This window comes from Panthera leo, chromosome B1, assembly GCF_018350215.1.
Source record: "Panthera leo isolate Ple1 chromosome B1, P.leo_Ple1_pat1.1, whole genome shotgun sequence".
Classification (NCBI taxonomy): Eukaryota; Metazoa; Chordata; class Mammalia; order Carnivora; family Felidae; genus Panthera; species Panthera leo.
The window spans coordinates 52,323,619-52,345,032 of record NC_056682.1 but is presented as its reverse complement, the minus strand read 5'-3'; the positions used below and the strand labels follow the sequence as shown (position 1 = coordinate 52,345,032).

General features: G+C 37.3%; 1 protein-coding gene across 2 annotated transcripts in view; it reads right to left on the bottom strand.

Annotated features, from left to right (window-relative positions):
• Positions 1-243: 243 nt before the first annotated feature.
• The window catches only part of MTMR9 (myotubularin related protein 9), a 50,251-nt gene continuing 29,080 nt past the window's right edge, over positions 244-21,414 (bottom strand). For both annotated transcript variants that reach the window (XM_042935021.1, XM_042935022.1), the window contains exons 7-10: positions 18,835-18,976; positions 16,816-17,036; positions 6,511-6,662; positions 244-591 (exon numbers count right to left, since the gene is read on the bottom strand). In XM_042935021.1, coding sequence (XP_042790955.1) covers positions 428-591; positions 6,511-6,662; positions 16,816-17,036; positions 18,835-18,976 — 679 coding nt within the window. In that variant the 3' untranslated portion in view covers positions 244-427. The remainder of the gene's footprint in view (positions 592-6,510; positions 6,663-16,815; positions 17,037-18,834; positions 18,977-21,414) is intronic.

Below are 21,414 nucleotides of genomic sequence, written 5' to 3'. Positions count from 1 at the left end.
AGTTTTGAAAAATATTTCTATATTTGGAGTGTTTAAAAGTCTAATCTTTTTTAAAACTACCAAATATTTCCTAAAGAGATTAATCATATACTTGACCGGTCTAGAGCAGTGTTTGGAAAGTAGACACAGAAGAATAAATGGTATATAACGCAAGTGGCATTAAATAGGTCACCTGTTTCACATAAAATAAAATGACTAGCACCTCCTTTCTGCTCCCAAAGTAAAGAGGCCTAACAGGCCACATGAAACATGAGTAATTACAGTATATTTCATTCATAAAGTATTGAGAAGTCCACTACATTTAGGGGGTTCTCACATCTAAAGCCTTAAGTTCAAGGCTACTTTGTAAAAGTGAACTGAAGGGCCAAAGGAAAAAGAGGTGGATACAGGTCCAGGAAGGTCCTTATGTAGGTCATAGGGAGGTCTTTCATGGACTCTCCTGCATCTCGTCCTCAGTTTCCAGTTCTGCCAACTGCCTCCTAAGGATATTTACTTTTGCTTGTAATTCCTTGTTATATTCAATGATGTTAACCATTTCTTCATATGCTTCATCCAGATACTTGGAGGATCTGTTCCAACGTAGGAAAATACCTATTGAATTCCAGGAAAGGAAGACAGAAGGGAAAAAGATACATATGGTGAATTAACATTGACATTATTCCATGCATTATACATTCTTTTCTCTTTACTTTTCTTCTTTTTTTTTTTTTTTTACAGTTCACATCTATATTTTACTATACTCTGAAATAAGCAGGAATATTGGTGTACTGAAAGAGTATAATTAAATACACTATTTAAAACATCACTATTTCTATGTACATAATCATTCATTCTTCAACCCCCCCCCCATAAAATTATGATTTTACAATACCATTTTCTGATGTATTCAGGAAAATAAGCTGATAATTTACAATGCCATAAACTTTACAGTTTCACAATATAAATTTTTTATTCAATTATAGAACTTTACTCAGACCTGTAGGACCTCATACATGTATAAAATCATTCACTGGGAAAATGACGGTTACAATAACAGCAAAACTACACACACTGTTATTTAAAAACCTAAACTTCCCAACAAACAGAAGTTCAGGATCAGATGGCTTCAGAGGTAAATTCTACCAAACATTTAAAGAAGTGTTAATACTTATTTTTCTCAAACCATTCCAAAAACTTGAAGAGAAAGGAATGCTTCCAAGCTCATTCTATGAAGCCAGCATTACCCTTGATACCAAAACCAAACACAACACAAAAAAAGAAAATTATAGGTCAATAACCCTGATGAACATAGATGCAAACATCCTGAATGAAATTTTAGCAAACTGAATTCAACAATACATTAAAAGCTAAAAGCATCTTATGCCACAATCAAGTGGGATTTATTCCAGCAATGCCAGGATGGTTCAATATCCAGAAATCAATCAACACAATACGGCACATTAACAAATAGGATAAAAATAATGATCATCCCAACAGATGCAGACAAAGCATTTTATTAAATTCGACATCCATTTATGATAACTCACAACAAAGTGGATATAGAGGCCATAAATGACAAACCAACAGCTAACATCATATACAACAGGGAAACGTTGAAAGCTTTTCCTCTAGCTCACAGACAAGGAGGCTTACCACTTTAACACAATATTGGAGATCCTAGCCAGAGAAATCAGACAAGTAAAAGAAAAGGCTTCCAAACAGGAAAAGAAGAAATAAAACTGCCACTATTTGCAGATGACCTGATACTATATATAAAAAACCCTAAAGACTCCACCAAAAAACTATTAAAACTAATAAATTCAGTAAAGTTAAAGGATATAAAATTAACACATAAATCTGCATTTTTGTATACTAAGAATGAACTATCAGAAATTAAGAAAACAATTCCATTTATAGTTGCATTAAAAAAAGTACCTAGGGATAGGAGGAAGATCTTGCACTGAGGAGGTAAAAGACCTGTACTCTGAAAACTGTAAGACATTAATGAAATAAAATGAAGAAAACGCAAATAAATAGAAGGACATACCATGTTCATGGATTGAAGAATATTGTCAAAATGTCCATACTACCCAAAGCAATCTACAAATTCAATACAATCCCTATCAAAAGGCATTCTTCACAGACATGAAACAATCCTAAAATTTATATGGAACCACAAAAGACTCCAAATAGCCAAAGAAATCTTGAGAAAAGAACAAAGCTGGAGGTATCACCCTTCCTGATTCCAACCTATACTACACAAAGCTACGGTAATCAGAACAGTAGGCTAACAACACAAAAACAGATACACAGATCTATATAAATCAGAATAGAGTCCAGAGGGGTGCCTGGGTGGCTCAGTTGGTTGGGCATCTGACTTCAGCTCAGGTCATGATCTCACTGTGGGTTTGAACCCCGCGTCAGGCTCTGTGCTGACTGCTCGGAGCATGCTTCAGATTCTGTGTCTCTCTGCCCCTCCCCCCACTCGTGCTCTGTCTCTCTCTCACTCTCTCAAAAATAAATAAACATTAAATTTAAAAAAAAGAAGTCTAGATATAAACCCACACTTAGATGGTCAATTAATTTTGAACAAAGGAGGCAAGAATATACAATGGGGAAAAGACAGTCTCTTCAATAAATGATTGATGCTGGGAAAACTGGACAACTACATGCAAAACGATACTGGACCACTTTCTTACATCATATACAAAAATAAACTCAAAATGAACTAAAGATTTAAATGTAAGAACAGAACCCATAAAACTCCTGAAAGAAAGCATAGGCAGTATGCTCTTTGACGTCAGTTTTAGCAATAACTTTTTGAATATGTCTCCTCAGGCAAAGGCTAACAAAGCAAAAATGAACAATAGGACTACATCAGACTAAAAAGCTTTTGCACAATAAAGGGAAGCATCAACAAAATGCAAACTAATGAATGGGAGAAGATATTTGCAAATGATAGAAATGATAAGGGGTTAATGTCCAAAAGAAATAACAGAATCATATAACTCAAAATAAAAAAAAAGAAAACAATCTAATTAAAAAACTGGCAGACAACTTGAATAGATATTTCTCCAAAGAAGGCATACAGATGGGCCAAGAGACACACGAGAAAATGCTTAACATCGCTAATTATCAGGGTGAAATGCAAATCAAAACCACAATCAGAAATCAGCTCACACTTGTCAGAATGGCTATTATCAAAAAGACAAGAAATAACAACTGTTGGCAAGGATGCGGAGAAAAAGGAACCTTCATGCACTGCAAGTGAACATGCTAAATTGTATAGCCACTATGGAAAACAGTATGGAGGTTCCTCAAAAAATTAAAAATTGAACTACCATATGACCTAGCATTTCCACTTCTAGGTATTTATCCAAAGAAAATGCACACACAAATCGAACAGATATATGCATCCCTTATGTTCACTGCAGCATTATTTACAACAGCCAAGATATGGAAGCCACCTAAGTGTCCATTGATAGATGAATGAATAGAGAAGACGTGGTATACATACACAATGGAATATTACCCAGCCATAAAAATGAATGACATTTTGCTATTTGCAACAACATAGATGGACTTGGAGGGTATTATGCCAGGTGAAATAAGTCAAGTAGAGAATGATAAATACCATAGAATTTCATTTATTTGTGGAATCTAAAAAACAGAAACAAAACAAACAAAATAAAACAGAAACAGACTCCCAGATACAGAGAACGGTCTGATGGTTGCCAGAGGGGAGGGAGGTGGGGCGACGGACAAAACAGGGGAAGGGGATTAAAAGGCACAAACTCTAGGTATAAATAAGACAGGGATGCAACATATAGCAGAGGAAACATAGTTAATAATAGTGTAATGCCTTTGATGACAGGTTGTAGCTAGACTTATTGTGGTTATCACTTTGTAACATACATAATGTTGAATCACTGTGTTGTATACCTGAAATTAATATATGTCAGCCACACTCCAATTAAAGAAAAGGATAGAAAAAATAATGCTCTCCCTCCCTGTTTCTTAAGAGGTGGTCTTTCCAATTCTACAGGCAAGTCTTCTTTCCCCCATTAATAATTATCCTTTTATTATAGACTAAAAGGAGACATTTTCTCCTCCATATAGATCTACGTTAACTATATCAGCCCAACATAATGGCTTAAAGATAGTCAAATAAGGAGGTACAGAAACTTTCCAGGCAGCAACATGTCAGTAGCTGGTAAGTTCACAAAGGTTTTATGTTTCTTTAAAACACTTTTTAGAAACCAAACTGCCAGGGCCTTAAATCCTGTATGTCCAAATGCTACTCTCTATCAGAAAAGGAAAATAGAAACATAGCTTAAAGACTATCTCCTTTGTTGATTTTTCTGTTATATGAACCTGTATTTAAAATCCTGTTCTTCAACCCAGGAATTACCTTAAATTAATGGTTAACTATGATGTAAATATAAACAGGAGAGAGACATTTTAAGGTCAAAGAGTAGTCTCATTATACAATCCAAATACCTACTGTGGGAAGATTTTCCCTAACAAAATTTCTTCCAGTTCTAAGCTGAGGCACTAAACACATATGGAAACTCTGTTCTTTATGGAGCGGTAGGAATTTATTCATGTAACAACAAAGATTTCCTCCAGTCTCTTAATTTCTAAACTCTCAATGAGGTTTACTCATTGTAACTAGTAAACAAGTTAAACTGTCCTTCAGGCCATTCAATTCCAAAATGTGGCTTTTCTCCCAAGTAGCTAGTCTCTCACTTCAGTTATTAAACATGACAGTGGCTTCTAGGTAAATTGTCCCAGAAATCTTTAACAAAGAAATCACTTATCCTGCACCTGTGACTATCTACAACAACCAAGAAAGTAAGCAAAGAGAAGTTCTGAACAGCCCAAAATTCCCAAAGCACCAAAGCTCAGGCTCAGAGAATCTGCAGACTATCTGAGGCCACTTTCCCCACAATTCTAACTTGGGGACACCTCAACAGATAAGATTAGAAGCATAAATTGAGGAGGAAGGAAGCAGCTAATGACAGATATGCCAAGAGGAACAAGACCTGAGGGCTGACATTCAGAGAAGTGACAGAAACAGACTCAGTCCCAAACTGAGAGAGCAAAATGATCTGAGGCCTTTTTGCACACAAAAGGCAGTTTCCCACACATGGATTTGCCCTGTGGGCATAACATATGAAACCGTGGTATAGTTAACTGACATGTATGGTAATTCAGTTCAATTACCAAACAGCTACCATTCCTGTGTGTAGGCTCTGTGCTGTTTAATACAAAGATGAATAAAGATGCATTACTACCTTCAAGATGATTAAAAAGAAACGGTATTTTATAGTCTTTGTTTAATGGATAGCTAATATAGTCTAAATAGATTTTGGTTATATTTTTAAGAAGAAGCTTTGGTATTTTATAGAACCTTACTAGAATAACTAGCTAATTAACCCTTCAACAGAAAAACCTATCCTAATGGCTGCTTAATAAAGGAAATAGAAACCATCTCCTTGGAGCTTATAATTTATTCCTGTCCCAGCTACCTACCAACTCTCTCAGACAAAAAATAACGTACTTTCCCTCATTACCCATCAGACTGGCCACTACCAAAGGGGGGAGAAAACCAAAAATATAGGAAGTGGTGGCAAGGATGTAGAGACACTGGAACGCTTGTGCACTGTTGGTGGAATGTAAAACGGTACAGCTGTTATGGAAAACAGTACAGATGTTCCTTAAAAAATTAAACATAGAATTCTCATATGATCCAGCAATTCCACTTCTGGGTACACACCCAAAAGAATCAAAAGCAGGATCTTGAAGAGGTATTTGTGCACCTATGTGCCAAAAGATGAAAGCAAGCCAGCTGCCCATCAAAGTATGAATGGGTAAGCAAAATGTGGTCTACACATACAATGGAAAACTATTCAACCTTAGAAAGAAGGAAGTCCTCTCATATGCTACAACATGGATGAATCTGAGGACATGATGTGAAGGGAAAGAAGTCAATCACAAAAAAACAAATACTGTATGATCCCACTCATATGGGGTACCTGGAGTGGTCAAACTCAACACAGAAAGCAGAATGGTAGTTAACCAGGGGCTGCAGAGTGGAACAATGGGAAGTTGTTTAGTGAGTAGAGAGTTTCAGATTTACAAGATGAAAAGTTCTGGAGACCTGTTTCACAACAGTATAAATATACTTGGCAAGACTGAATTGTATACCTAAACATGGTTAAGTTGGTAAATTTGTAATCACAATTAAAAATAGAAATGTATCTTTCTATCTGGGGAAAATAACCAACATAAACAGCAGTATCCATTGAATTATCACCGCTAATGTCTGAAATGGGGACTGAACAAAAAAAGTGTGACCAGATCATGGATATGAAAGAGAGAACCATTCCCCACATTGAGAAAAAACAGCAATAACACACAGGTTTGAGGGTCAGGTCCACCACTTACCATCTTCAAATACAAACAACAGCATGTTCACAGAGGATCCTTGGCTACTGATAACAAATTTACAAAGGATGCACAGCTTACCTTCCCATAGCTGAAGACTCTGCGGAGCAACTGAAGGCCAGATGACGAGATTGTTGGCTTCAAAGAGAGGATTGGTGAATTTACTCAGTTCACTGGGCCGATTGACCCAGGACCACAGAGACATCGTTTTCTGCTGCAGCTTTAACTTACATCTGATTAAGGAAGAAAACTGCCATTAAAGCAGTTAAATTATAACCACCACTATTAAATGCTCCTAATAGGACAAGTGCTTCTCTACGTGTGTTAGAAGGCAGAACACAGGACTTTTAACAGAGGAATAAAATATTGCAAAATAAAAATATTTGTGGGATGCCTGGGTGGCTCAGTCCATTGAGTGGCTGATTCGGCTCAAGTCATGATCTCGAGGTTTTGTGGGTTCGAGTCCTCTGCCGGGCTCTGTGTTGGCATCAGAGCCTGCTTGGGATTCTCTCACACCCCACCTCTCTCTCTCTCTGTGCCCCTCCCCCACTCGTGCTGTCTCTGTCTCTCTCAAATAAGTAAATAAACTTTAAAATAAAAATATTTGTCAGAAAGTTCAACCAACATTACAACTCTCAATAACAACAAAACTATTCCACAGGCTCTCAAAGCCAGCCAAAAGGATAAAACCAGAATCTGGTCATGTCAGGTATGGTGTTAAGCAGAACATTACTATACCCAAAAGCCCTTTATTGCATCTGGCATTGTGTTTTAATTTAAAATAGCTAAATATAAAACTAACTCTCCTTTTTGTTTTGACAAGTCTAGAATACAAAGAACAGATTACAGACATACTACAAACGGAGGTTGAGTCAAATCTCAAAACTTAAAAATTTTAGACACTGAGATTTTAGGACAAATAAATTACATGTACATAAAATATACATGGACTGTCAAAGATTAAAAATAAAGATGTGTCTTGTGTAAATACAAATACAGATTTAATCTACATTTATATACAATGAACAGCTTCATAATAACCCTGAAGTTCTGTAACACTCTTTTATCATGGAATAAACTCACAGGGATGGAAAATAAACTGGTATATTTTTTGAAAAAATAAATTTTAATAACAACTGGAAGATAATTTGTGGTCAACCTTACATTAAGCGAAAAGATAGTACATTCAATTTTCACAGGATCCTATTGAAGTTTTACTATAAGATTGGTTTTGTCTCTGAAACTACTTGGCCATTTATAAGGTTCACACAAGTTAATTATGTGCATCCTTTTTATGCCAGCAATAAAAACAATCCACATAATCCCAGAACCCATGTGCTGGAACTTAACTGCTAGGATAGCAAGTCCCGTACTATGTCCCCCGGAACCAGGCATGGAGAGAATAGGAAACCACTGCACCAATTGCTCCTGCAGAAAGTGGTTTGGCCCTGCCCCCCAGCCCTAACCAATCACTGAACTTTTTCCACCTGAGCCCACCCCATACAGCTTTAGAATCCTTCTCAATCAGCCCTACTGGTAGAATCTACCAAATGGCAATCAGAATGTGAGATAAAATGCATTTGTGATGCCTTTATTAAAAGCTAGTTCTGAAGGATGTTAGTAAGTATAATTCCAAAAAAAAATCCATAGTCAAACGTATAATTTAATTTAAATGCTGAATTAAAGGGGCGCCCGGGTGATTCAGTCGTTTAAGTGGTTAAGCATCCCACTGGATCTGGCTAACTCAGGTCATGATCTCACGGTTCAATGGACTGAGCCCCATGTAGGGCTATGCACCGGCAGTGTGGAGCCTGCTGGGGATTCTCTTTCCTCTCCCTTAAAATAGGTAAACTTTAAAAACTAACTAAATAAATAAATGCTGAATTAAAGTTACGTACATTGCTTTATTGAAGAGTGTCTTAAAGCTTTTAATAATTATTTTGTGACTCTCTGAGAGGGGACTACATTATGCCACATTCCCCAAATTTATCTGTGTAAATCATCAATTCTCTTCCTTGCCCCATCAGAGTATAGTCCAGGGCTGAGTCAAACATGTTTTAAGAAATGGCAGGAGAGGGGCGCTTGGGTGGCTCAGTCGGTTAAGTGTCCAACTTCAGCTCAGGTCTCTCGTGCTCTGTCTAGCTCTCAAAAATTAAAAAAATTAAAAAAAGAAATGGTGGAAGATATTAGATTTCTAAAACATTAAGTGCCATAAAAAGAATTGCCTTTGTGATGATTATTGGGATGTAATTTTTAATCCCCTAAAAAACAGGCTAAAACCAAAATAAAATATCAAAGCCTTGACATACGACTTTGTTCAGTTCTTTTTTATTTTAATTATTATTTTAACTCAGCATTTTTATAAAAAAGTATTTTTTATTTCAGAGAGACTGTGCAAGCAGGGGAGAGGGGCAGAGGAGGGGAGGCAGAAAGAGACAAAGGGAGAGAAAATCTTTTTTTTTCAAGATTTTTTTTAATGTTTATTTATTTTTGAGACAGGGGAAGACAGAGCACGAGTGGAGGAGGGGCAGAGAGAGAGGGAGACACAGAATCCGAAGCAGGCTCCAGGCTCTGAGCTGTCAGCACAGAGCCCAATGTGGGGCTCAAACCCACAAACTGTGGGATCATGACCTGAGCTGAAGTTGATGCTTAACCAACTGAGCCACCCAGGCATCCCAAGAAAATCTTAAGCAGGCTCCATGCTGTGTGGAGCCAGATGCAGGGCACAATCCCATGAGCCTAGGATCATGATCTGAGCTGAAATCAAGAATTGGAGGATCAACCGAGTCACCCAGGTGCCCCCGTTTTGTTCAGCATTTTGTTTGTTTCTTTTTGACAGACAGCAAGCATGCCCACACAAGTGGGGGGGGGGGGGGGGCGGGGGCAGAGGATCTGAAGCTGGCTCTGCGCTGACAGCAGCAAGCCTAATGTGCGGCTCAAACTTAAGAACCAGGAGATCATGACCTGAGCCACCCACATGCCCCTTGCTCAGCATTTAAAAAGTATTTCTGACCACGAATCCTTTTTGGTGTAATACCTTTTAACATTGCTTGGTATTAGTGTCTATCAAAGAAACTGTAAATACGTTTCATTTCACGTGCTGACTCCCAACTGCTAAAGGTTACCAATTCTCTTTCCTTTTTTTTAAGCATCAGGTGACACAGAGCACAGTAAATCAGTGGTAAGCTTTGGGCTCATGTCTAAGCAGGTGATAGAAGACTGAAGGAGGAATGAATGAATGAACTGACATTTTTTAAATGCCATTTTGTGAAAGGTATGCTGGGAATTTTCACATGTGTGCTATTTGAACCTCCCTATAACCCAGTCTGGCAGAGATTAATTTTTGCCTTTAACATTAACAGAAATAGATTCAGAGAAGTCACATGGTTAGTAGGTGGTATGGTGGAGATTCAAACTCAAATCTCCTAACTTCAAGTCCTGAACTTTTTCCTTTTAAAGTACATTGGAGAGAATGAGGAAGGGGCTGATGGCAGTGAAAAAGAAAAGTCCCTCAAGTTTCTCGGAGTATATTTTAAAATGTGGAGTTTGGGTGTGGGACTTCTGGAATGGTAGTGAGGATCTCTGTGTATCTTCTCTAAAAAGTCATGAAAACAGTGGCAAAAATGGTCAAAATTAATTACTTTTAAAACCCTGGGAATTAACAAAAGGCTTGGGACAATCTGAGGAATACTCATTCAAGAAAAACTAATGAGACTCTGAAAGAACAGCAGGATTTGTGGCATTTTAACTTGGTCAATGCCAACACCCTTTCCCCAGCTCTGCAGTAGCCTTGTAGCCACCGGAAGGGCAGGCCAAGTTTGGAGCTCCTCAAAAAATACCACCCCCAGGGGCGCCTGGGTGGCTCAGTCGGTTAAGCGTCCGACTTCAGCTCAGGTCACGATCTCGCGGTCCGTGAGTTCGAGTCCCGCGTCAGGCTCTGGGCTGATGGCTCAGAGCCTGGAGCCTGCTTCTGATTCTGTGTCTTCCTCTCTCTCTGCCCCTCCCCCGTTCAGGCTCTGTCTCTCTGTCTCAAAAATAAATAAAAAATGGTAAAAAAAATTAAAAAAAAAAAAATACTACCCCCAGAGCACGGTCACTATTTGATGCGTCTTACAGCTCCCTGGCAAAGCCTCCTTTGCAGAGTGTTGTAGTTATCTGACTTGACTCACAGTTTTCTTGGAGGCAAAAACCCTATTCCCCAGGGTGTTTGTCAAAAATAATGAGCAGAAACTATTTAACATCACAGCTGCTTGAGGCTGCCATAACAACTGGGGCAAATAAGAGCCTGGGAAAAATCGTAAAAGTAAGATTTGGGGAATGAGATGTCCATGGGCAACAGGGGATGGGGGTGAGGTGGGGAGGGGGCTATGTGAAGCTCTGACATATTCCTGGGAATTTAAACGGGTGTGCACATGCCCAGAAAATGCTTGAGATAGTCCCAGTCTTTCACCTCTGGCTGAACCTGGGGCCCTGTACAAGCTGAAGGCTAAAGCAGAGTTGTAAACCACCTGAGAGTTGAAGTCATGCCTAACACACACATAGGGCCCCTCAGCAAAGGGTGAATGAGTTATTCATTCAGAGGGTGGAAGGTCTAATTTCCAGATTTGCCATATTATCTAAAACATCAGTTTTCCAAAAAACAAATTATAACGCACATAAAGAAACAGGAATGCATGGGTAAAAAAAAAGGCAGTCAAAAGAAACTGTCCCTTGGATGAGGAAGGACATATTGAACTTACCAGACAAAGACTTTATATCATCTATCATAAATATGTTCGAAGAGCTAAAGAAAAATGCCTGAAAAGTTAAAGTATGATAACAATGCTATACCAAGTGGACAATATCAGTAAAGAAGTAAAAATTATAAAGAAGAACCAAACAGAAACCCTGATTTGAAAGTATAACTGAAATGAAAAAATGACCATAGGAGGTCAACAGTAGATGTAAGCTAGAATTTGAAGATAGGTCAATTGAGGTTATTAATTTCTGAGGAAAAGAAAGAAAAATTGAAGAAAATTCTAAAGAATCTCCAAACCCGTGGAAGACCACCAAATATACCAACATATGCATAATGGGAGTTCCAGAAGGAGAAGAGAAAAAGGGAGCCTGGGTGGCTCATCCGACTTTGGCTCAGGTCATGATCTTGCTGTTCATGAGTTCGAGCTCTGCATCAGGCTCTGTACTGACAGTTTGGAGCCTGAAGCCTGCTTCAGGTTCTGGGTCTCCCTTGTCTCTCTGCCTCACCCCTGCTCATATTCTGTCTCTCTCACTCTCTCTCTCTCTCAAAAATAAATAAACATTAAAAAAAAATTAAAAAGGTCTCAAGTGTGATGAAGACATTATCTACATACCCTAAAAGATCAAGGAACTCCAAGTGGGATAAATTCAAAGTGTTCCACATTAGGACACATCAATGTCAAACTGTCAAAAGTCATAGAAAAAGAGAATTGTAAAAGCAGAGAAAAATGATCCATTATGTACCAGGGACCCTCAATGAAAATAGTGGCTGACTTATCAGAAACCACGAGGCCAGAAAGCAGGTATGACATGTTCAAAGTGCTGCAAGATAAAGACTATTACTTCAAAAATGAAGAGTGATGCCAGCAAAAATGGCAGAGTAGGCAGCTCCAAATGCCCATCCCTCCACAGGAACATTGATAATGCAAGCAGAAACTGTTAAAACCTACTTTGTCAGGAGCGCCTGGGTGGCTCAGTTGGTTAAGCATCCAACTTCAGCTCAAGTCATGATCTCACGGTTTGTGGGTTCAAGCCCTGCATCGGGCTCTGTGCTGACAGCTCAGAGCCTGGAGCCTGCTTTGGATTCTGTTTCCCTCTCTCTCTGCCCCTCCCTGGCTCACACTCTGTCTACCTCTCTCTCAAAAATAAACATTAAAAAAAAAAAAAAATTAAAAAAAAAAACCCCTACTTTGTCAGACTTCTCAGAAATAGTCCAAAGTTTATAGCACACAAGCAAATGAAGAATCAAGAGGAAAAGGGGACTTAAAAACAATCACAAAGCTTTATGGCATTTTTATTTGCTCTTGCCTCACCCATTTCCTAGCTCCTGGAGGTCTTGAAGAGGGCAGCCCATGTTCTCAGTATGGGACCCTGGTCCTGGCTCCAGAGGGAACACAGCAGTCCTTATTCACAAAGAATTGTGTCTCTCTGTTCTAACTTATCCAAGGGTTCGGACTTGTCTTTGTCATGTCTAGCTTGGAAACCACCGTGGGCAGAAAGGTGATGGGCGTTCTTAGAAAACATAAGATGAGCGGGCAACCTGCAGTCTTCTAGGGGAAAAGATGATGGGTGAAGGAAACACCAGAGCACCAAAAGCCTAGGGAATAAGATTCTTTGGAAAACCAGAGTATTCAAAGGTGCCCATGTATACTGAGGAATTCAGAAAGCCACATGCATGCCCAATGCAGGAAACCTGCTCGCAAGGGCCGAAGAAGATCCCAAGATTTTGGTTCTGGCTGATCTCAAGGCTCAGTGAGAGCCAGAAGTGAAGGCTGAAGCTTAAGCACTGAAGAAATATTCCAGCAAAAAGCCCATCTGCAAAGACTGCAAAAGGATTTTTCCTTTGTCTTGAGTGGTTTTCCCTTTCTCTTTTCCCTCCCTCTTTTCATCTCTCTCTTTTGGTTCCTGGCACTCAAGAAAATTGCTGTCAAACACTAGATGAACACAAACTAAAAGAACAGATACTTCAGAAACCACACATGAAAAAAAAATACGCTTTACAATATAGTTTAGAAAATGACTAAATAAAGCGATGAATCACGGTAATCTACCCCCAAAACCAAGAGCACACTGTGTTAGCTACCTTGACAGCAAATTATATTTAAAAAAACCCAGAAATGACTAAATAAACAGCTACAGCCCACAGAAAGCAATAAATACAAATGCTGAGGAGTGGGAAGAATCTGATTTCCAGAGAGCCACATTATAATATTTTAAATGTCCAGATTTAAAATTACAAATAATGCAAAAAGAAACCCTAGAAAGTATGGCCCATTCATAGGAAAAAATTAACAGAAACTGTTCCTGAGAAAGCACAGACGTGGGTTTTACTAGATTTTAAATCAACTGTCTGAAATATGCTCAAAGAGCTAAACAAAACGAAACAAAAAAAAACTAGGACAAAGAACTAAAGGAAACCAGGAGAACAGGTCTCAAAACCTAGACTATATCAATAGACAAAATTATAAAATAGTACCAAACAGAAATTCTGAAACTGAAAAGTATAATATCTGAAATTAAAAAAAAAAAAAAAACAATGCACTAGATGGGTTTTAATTACAGATTTGAGCAGGCACAGGTATAAACAAATTTGAAGACAGGTCAACAAAAATTCCCCACTCTGAGAAGAACAAAAAAAGAATAAAGAAAAACAAACAGAGCCTAAGCAATATACCAACATACGCATAATGGGAGTCCCAGAGACAGAAGAGAGAAAGGGAACAAAAGAATATATAAAGAATTCATGGCCAATTTGTCATTTATACCTCAACACAAATGGGGGAAAAAACACAAACACAAAAAGAACCACACACACACATGCAAATATTAAGGACTGAAAACTCCCCAAACTTGATAAAAGACACAAATCTACATATTTAAGAAGCGCGACAGGCTCCAAGAAGGATAAAAGCAACTCACTGCCCATACTGGACACACCATAATCATCAAATTGTCAAAGCCAGACAGAGAATCTTGAAAGCAGCAAGAGAAAAGCAACTTCTCAAATACAGGGATCCTACATGATCCCTCCAGAACAGGTTTCTCATCAGAAACCATGGAGGCCAGAAGAGAGGGCAATAACGTTTTTAAAGTGCTAAAAGAAAACCAAACTACCTACGAAGAATTACACATCTGGCAATAAGATAAAAACTGAGGGAGATCATTGCTAGAAGACTTGCTTTGCAAGAAAAATGCAAAAAGGAATCCTTCAAGCTAAAATGAAAGGACACTAGACAGTAACTCCAAGCCATGTGAACATACAATTCGGCAAAGATAATTACATAGGAAAGAATAAAAGTTATTATTGTATTTTTGATTTGTAACTCCTCTTTTTATTTCCTACATAATTTAAAAGACAAATGGATAAAAATAATAATAAATCCATGTTAATGGGCATATATGAGAATATAACTTGGGATAACACATAGAGGAGTGGAGTATAGAAGAGCAAAGTTTTGTATGCCATATGCACTGAAGCTAAGTTTGTAGTCAAGTAGATTGTTATAAATTTAGGATGTTAACTGAAATCCACCTGGTAACCAGTAAAAACAAACCCAAAAAACTGTTTTAATATACACAAAAGGAAACAAGAAGGGAATCACAATAGTATACTATAAGGTATCAATTAAACACAAAGGAAGGCAAGTAATGGAGGAGATGAACAACAAAAGAGTATAAAATAAACAGAACACAAATATCAAACTGGCAGAAATAAGCCATTCCTTTTCAGTAATCACTTTAAATATAAATGAAGTAAATTCTCCAATCAAGATGCAGAGATTGGCAGAATGGATTTTAAAACATGATCCAACTATATATTGTCTACAAAAGACGCAAATAGACTGAAAGTAAAAGGAAGAAAAAAGATTTTTCATACAAATAGTAACCCAGAGAGAGCTAAGGAGGACATATTACATCAGATGAAATAAACTTAAGGGCAAAAGCTCTTACAAGAGACAAAGCAGGACATTATAAACTGGAAAAAGAGTCAATCCATGAAGAAGATCAAATAATTACAAACATATAATTTATGGCACTTTGCACCAGAGCCACAAAATATATGAAGCAAAAACTGATGTAATGGAAGAGAGAAATAGATAATTCTACAATATAGTTGAGGACTTCAATATCCCACTTTTGATAATGTATAGAACTAGACAGAAGATCAATAAGGAAATAACAGGATTTGAATAAAATGTAAAACAAATATATAATACTCTGCTCAACAACATCAGAGTACACATTTTTCTCAAGTGTACATAAAACATTCTTCAGGATATATCACATGTTAGTCCACAAAATAAATCTCAATAAATTTTAAAAGTTTAAAAGCCAGCTAAGTATCTTCTCCAACAGCATGAAATTAGAAATCAATAACATAAGAAAAAATGGAAAATTCATAAACATGTGGTATTATATAAAGCAATTTTAAACAACCAATGGGTTAAAGAAGAAATCACAAGAGAAATTAGAAAACACTTAACAGATGAATGAAAAGAAAAACACAACGTGCTAACACAACGTATGGGGACCCAGTGAAAAGCAGTGCTCGGACGGATATTTATAGCAGTAAAAACCTCTATTAAAAAAGAACAAATACCTCAAATCAAAAACTTAAAATTTTTTTTTTTTTAGTGTCTGTTTTTTTATTTTTGAGAGAGAGAGAAAGAGACAGAGTGCAAGCGGGGAAGGGCAGACAGAGAGAGACACAGAATCCAAAGCAAGCTCCAGGCTCTGAGCTGTCAGTACAGAGCCCGACATGGGGCTCAAACACATGAACATGAGAGCATGACCTGAGCCAAAGTTGGAGGCTTAACCAGCTGAGCCACCCAGGCACCCCCAAAACTTTTAAATCGATAACTTTATATCTTAAGGAACTAGAAAAATAGGGGAAACTAAACCAGTGCTAGCAGAAAGAAGAAAAAAATGAACAGTAGAGAATAGATGGACAAAACAGAAAATAAACAGATAATAGAGAGCATCAATGAAACCAAAAGTCAGTTCTCTGAAAAGATCAACAAAACTGTCTCTTCAGCTAGAATGACAACAGAAAAAAGAGAAAGCCTTTTGACTGTACCCAATTGAAATTACCAGTTGATCACCTTTAAAGAGCATTCTGATATGAATCTTCTAAATAAACCTATGAACTTGACAGAGTGTAGGCTGTGAAGTGAGACTGTCACTCTGGGCCTGAGGGCAGTTTCCAGGTGTAATAAAGAAAGTCTGGAGCAGGAGTAGAAGACCTGTATCCTAGCCCTACTACTGGTGACCAACTGGCTGCATCATTTAACTTTTTGGATACCCTCCTAATCTATAAAATTGGATGGAGGGGCCTCTTCCAGATATAAGATTACCATGATCTTAGATAAGGAAGTTAACATTTTAAATGGTTGCCGAATTTACTCAAAGCTTTTAAATCAGTAGGTAGACTAATTTTAATCTAACAGAACAAAATCTAGGACATGTTCTCACCTAGCATGTGATAGGCTCATAATAAGAACACACGTTATGTAATTTATCTATACTAATTGTAACCTCTACCATCTTACAAATAACATTAATATGGAACCAAATCCTGGTCTCTTTTAGGAGGTGACCAAAACAATTACAAACAAAATGGCCCCCATCCCATGTAAACAGTGTACTCACCTTTCACTTTCATTGTTGCCGAGAAATGTTCCAAACTGTGAGGCATATGCATGCTCAAAGAGCATGATGAGGAAATTCTCATTAAATTCAAAAGAACAGGGAAACTGACGAAGTATCTGCCACACACAGTCCAAGAAGAGAAGAAATACAGGTGACTCCCACTTCTGCTTACTATTACAATAGGCTGACTGTGCGCAGCGCTGCTGAAATGGGTGACCAGCCTAAGACAGAAGATGGAAAGGTGACAGTCATAGCCTACTGAGATCACATTACAGAACATTCTATTAACATATTTCACACAGTTACAACAAAACTTATTAAATGGAACATCATGTAATTTGGATGGCTGCTGTTTACATTAATGATTTCTTGGCTTAAAACAATTTTTAGCATCTAAGGAAAGAAACACAACTTCCAAACATGTAACAAGGCCATGCAGTTACGGCATAACCATAAGAACTGCAATTATCCTTGGTGAACTTCATAAAATAAAATTTTCTAGGTCTCTGTAATTGGTAGCAAAGTCAAAGAATGTAAGGTCTTCAAGTACAAAACAAAAGACAGCTATCACATTTTATCTGTCCAAAGCACTGCAGATTGTTGTAAGCTACGTAAGCCTCACTACTAAATGGAAATAAATCTGGGGCTCTCACAGACAAACTTTGTAAAGTCACTCCTGATATTCAATTTTTAATTACATATGGGAAAAAAGTTAGTGTGAAGAGATATTTATGAATACTTTTATATTAGAGATAAAAATTGTCCCTAGCTCCCCTCTTCTCTCAAAAAGAATTGGAGGAGTCTGACATGTACTGACTAAAGGAAATTCAAGAATCATTTGGCTCTCTGGCCCACCCAGAACCTGAGTACTGACCTTGTCCCAAATGACACCCTTCTAGGTATTTCACAAACTTGCTTTATCTTTGGATCCTTATACTACTTTACCAGACAAAGATAATGACATCAGCATTTTCTAGTGGCTAATGGTACTTCGATACTCATTAAAATGGTAATATATGAGTAAGTAAGTCATATTCATTTTATTTGTTTGCTATGCATCATGAGGAATGTGGCTGAATAGATTTTTGCCAAATATTTGGGATGGTCTGATTTGAACAGAGATACAAATCAGTTGTCAGGCAAGATAGACAAGGTATCCATAACAGCATTAACACGCAACAAACCTGAATTTTAACTAGAAGGTCCAGAAATTATTTTTCTCCAGAGATACTTCCACTTTCAAGATATATCTAAACATCTGTTCTTAATCACAATTATTTGCTAAGTTACACAGTGTATATACATTTATAAATTAATCTCTGACTTGGAGGTTTCAATCTATTTCATGAGAACTTTCTTTCAGTTGTCATTCAGCATTACGTGATAGCACTGCATTGTCTCCTAGGGATAATAGAGTAGCTGCGCATGGTTCCCTGACCTCAAAGGAATCACTTTATTTGGGTCTAGGAAACAAATCATGAAGACAATGGATGGATTTTATCTGTGAAGAAGGTTAAGGTCCCAAGACTTTAGGACAGCAGTGACATTTAGCTGTATCTTAAAGCATGAGAAGGATTTCACCTGGTTGGGCAAGAGGATAGAGGGGAACCAGACAAGCAAAAGGCAGAAAGCACTAAAGCACACGTCTTATAATTACAAATCCCCACATCCCTTTCCTGCTTTATGTTTTTTATCTCTAGCAAAATTAAGCTCTGCAAGACAGAGACTACGTTTTACGCTCTTTGTTCTTTCCCTTGTAGGTAACAAAGTACAACTAGTGAGAGCTTGTTAGGGGAATAAAATGCCAAATGAGCAATATAAGCAAAGACAGGTACAAAATTGAGAGGCAGTAAAGATTATAAACATTTACTGAGAGGAAGACAGATTATTTGCCTCCAGAAAATTAAACATATAATGTAAACATTTTAATCAAAACTTCATACATTATGTCTGTCCTACAACTAGGATCACACCCATTATTATTAGCAGTTCCTGTGCACATCAAACAGTGTTTCTCACCTGCAGCCACTCTCTTTCTATCAGGGCCTCAAAACCACGGATGGTCCTGCTTCTCGGTTCCAAGATGATCTGGGCCAGGGAGGTAACCTGAAGTGTGGAATCAGTTCCTTCTGTTCCATGAATCAATATGGATGCCCCTTCCCTGATAGGAAAATCCAGAGTACAAATGGGATACTCCCAACATGGTCAATCAACTCTGTTAATAATAAACATTTCCTGAGTACAAACTCATGCATTCTGCTCTGTCCAGCAGGGTTTAGAGTCTAAGTAAGGCAAATGAAGAGAGCTTCTCTTAGGAGAAATAAATAAATAAAACTATAAGTTCCAAATTTCACATGGCAAGAACCTCTTTAACTTACAACAAGTTTCACAAAACTTTTTAGTTGAATTTTTTCTCCCTTTACAAAACCCAAAAGCAGTCCTTATCATGCACACACAGTAAGCACTTACCTTTTCTGCCTATTAAATTAACTAAAGCCTTTTCTCATCACACCTAGGAACACACACTTAAAGTTATTTTTCTGTATCTCTCTGACCTTGATTCTATCTTTCCACCTCAGCTGACTGTAAGGATGCCTTCATAAACTGTAATGTAATGAATCTAGGAAACAAGTCCTAAACCACATTTTTAGAAACATGAAAACAAGATACATAAAACAAAACATAAAAATTTCAATCTAGAAACTCAGTGGCAATGATACTATTATACCACAATATTTAGGAGGAGTCTGGGGCCCAATATTCTAAAGAGAGTGGAAGGAAACACCAAAAACTAAACTAACTACATTCTTTCCTCTCCCCTTCTACCTCTTATATTGAAATGACAGTGAATAAAATTTCCCAGAAGAGTCTCCAGTTTGGTTACCATTAATTCTTTTCCCACATACATATATACTTTATGTAGCTATAACATAAGGTAATTTCTTACTATTTCCACTTTTATTATAAACATTTTCCAATGTTTCTATACCACCTTTAGAAGTATTGTATTCATGGTTATATAATATTCTATTAGGTGATCAACTATAATTTGCTGAAATGTCTGAGAATTAGACATTTAGGTCATTGTCAATTTTTGTTACACTACAGATGACATACTTAGCTTTTTGTCTTTTGCTGGATCATTTGAGAGTTCTTAATTTGAAAATAAAGGTCCCTGGTTAGGTTAACAACCTTATTCTAAGAATGCAACCTCATGACTAGGTAGAACGGTATGAGTAAATAGTTTAAGGCTTCTGATGTATATATTGAATCTATATATCTTAGTTATCTGTGGCGTATTTTAAATTCAATTCAATTCATTTAAGGTCTATTTTTACATTTTGAGCAGTTAATTATAAGGGCAGACTTTTATGGAGGTATAAATAATAAGCCTAATATCAGAAAAGGTAACTCAATCATGGCAAAATAAACCAAAACCTTCAACTCTTGTTAAGAATGTGGAAGTCCTTGTTTAAGGTGGCCAGCTGACTCTAAACAAAGATGGAGATAGCAAATACTGTTCTGCACCTAGGGTTCCCTTAATCTGCAGCATCCCATTATTACGGCTGCAAATTCGGACAACACGGTGAGAAATGTTTATTACAATTTATGGTTCATAAGAAAACAGAAGCTCTGTACTCATCATGTAAGGGGAAATCTTTTTAACTTGGGTTAAAAAGAAACAGAACCTTTAATATCAACACCTCATCATTCTGTAGTATTGATTTGTCTGTCGTAGAACCTCTTCTTTAACTCCCATATTTCGTTAGATAAATGAGCTTTGAGCTTTGCCTAAAACAAAAAACTAGTGACAGCCTGAGAATCCAGACCAAAAATCTCTACCCATTTCTGGTGTTGTCACTAATTCACCACATGACCTTAAGCAACCCATTCTATTACCAATTTCTCACTAACCACAAAAAAATTACATATGTCTATTTCCCTAATTTGGAAGCACCAATAAGACAAGTTACAGTTTCAAGGAAAAGTGTCATCCAACTATGTAGTGGCAATACTTACACCTACCTATTGTCTCAGAAGAATCCCCTTCTTAAAAGGGGCATTCTAAGCTTCTGCAACAACTTATACCAGAGTTCTCTGTTCAAGTCCTCTGCTTCAAGTCTCAAGGATTAGCAACCTTCAGCTGAATGAATAAACTAAAATCACTTCATATACTTTACGTCACTGCCATCGGGTTTTCTCAACTTGAGATCCTGTTATAATGGCACGTATCAAGTACTTTGTAATAAGATATCTGAGAGATTAGAAAGAATCATTTTACTGTGTAACAAAATTACATGTTTCCTCTCATTGATATTTCGAAAGTAAGAAGGCAAGCCTGGCCCTCTGAGAACAAATAAGAAAACTTCTTTTCACTCTTGTTCACAGTTTAAGCAAAGGAAAATAGGTAGATTCACAATTCAAGGATTTTATAGAAAAAAAGAGTTCCTTTAGTATTTAAAAGCTTTGTGTCCTTGAAGATGTGTGCCTGTGGTTCATATTTGTTCAACAAATATTAATCACCAATTAAATGCCAGACTCTATGCACACACTTCATTGATAGCACTGAATGGCATTGACCACCTTATACAGTAATTT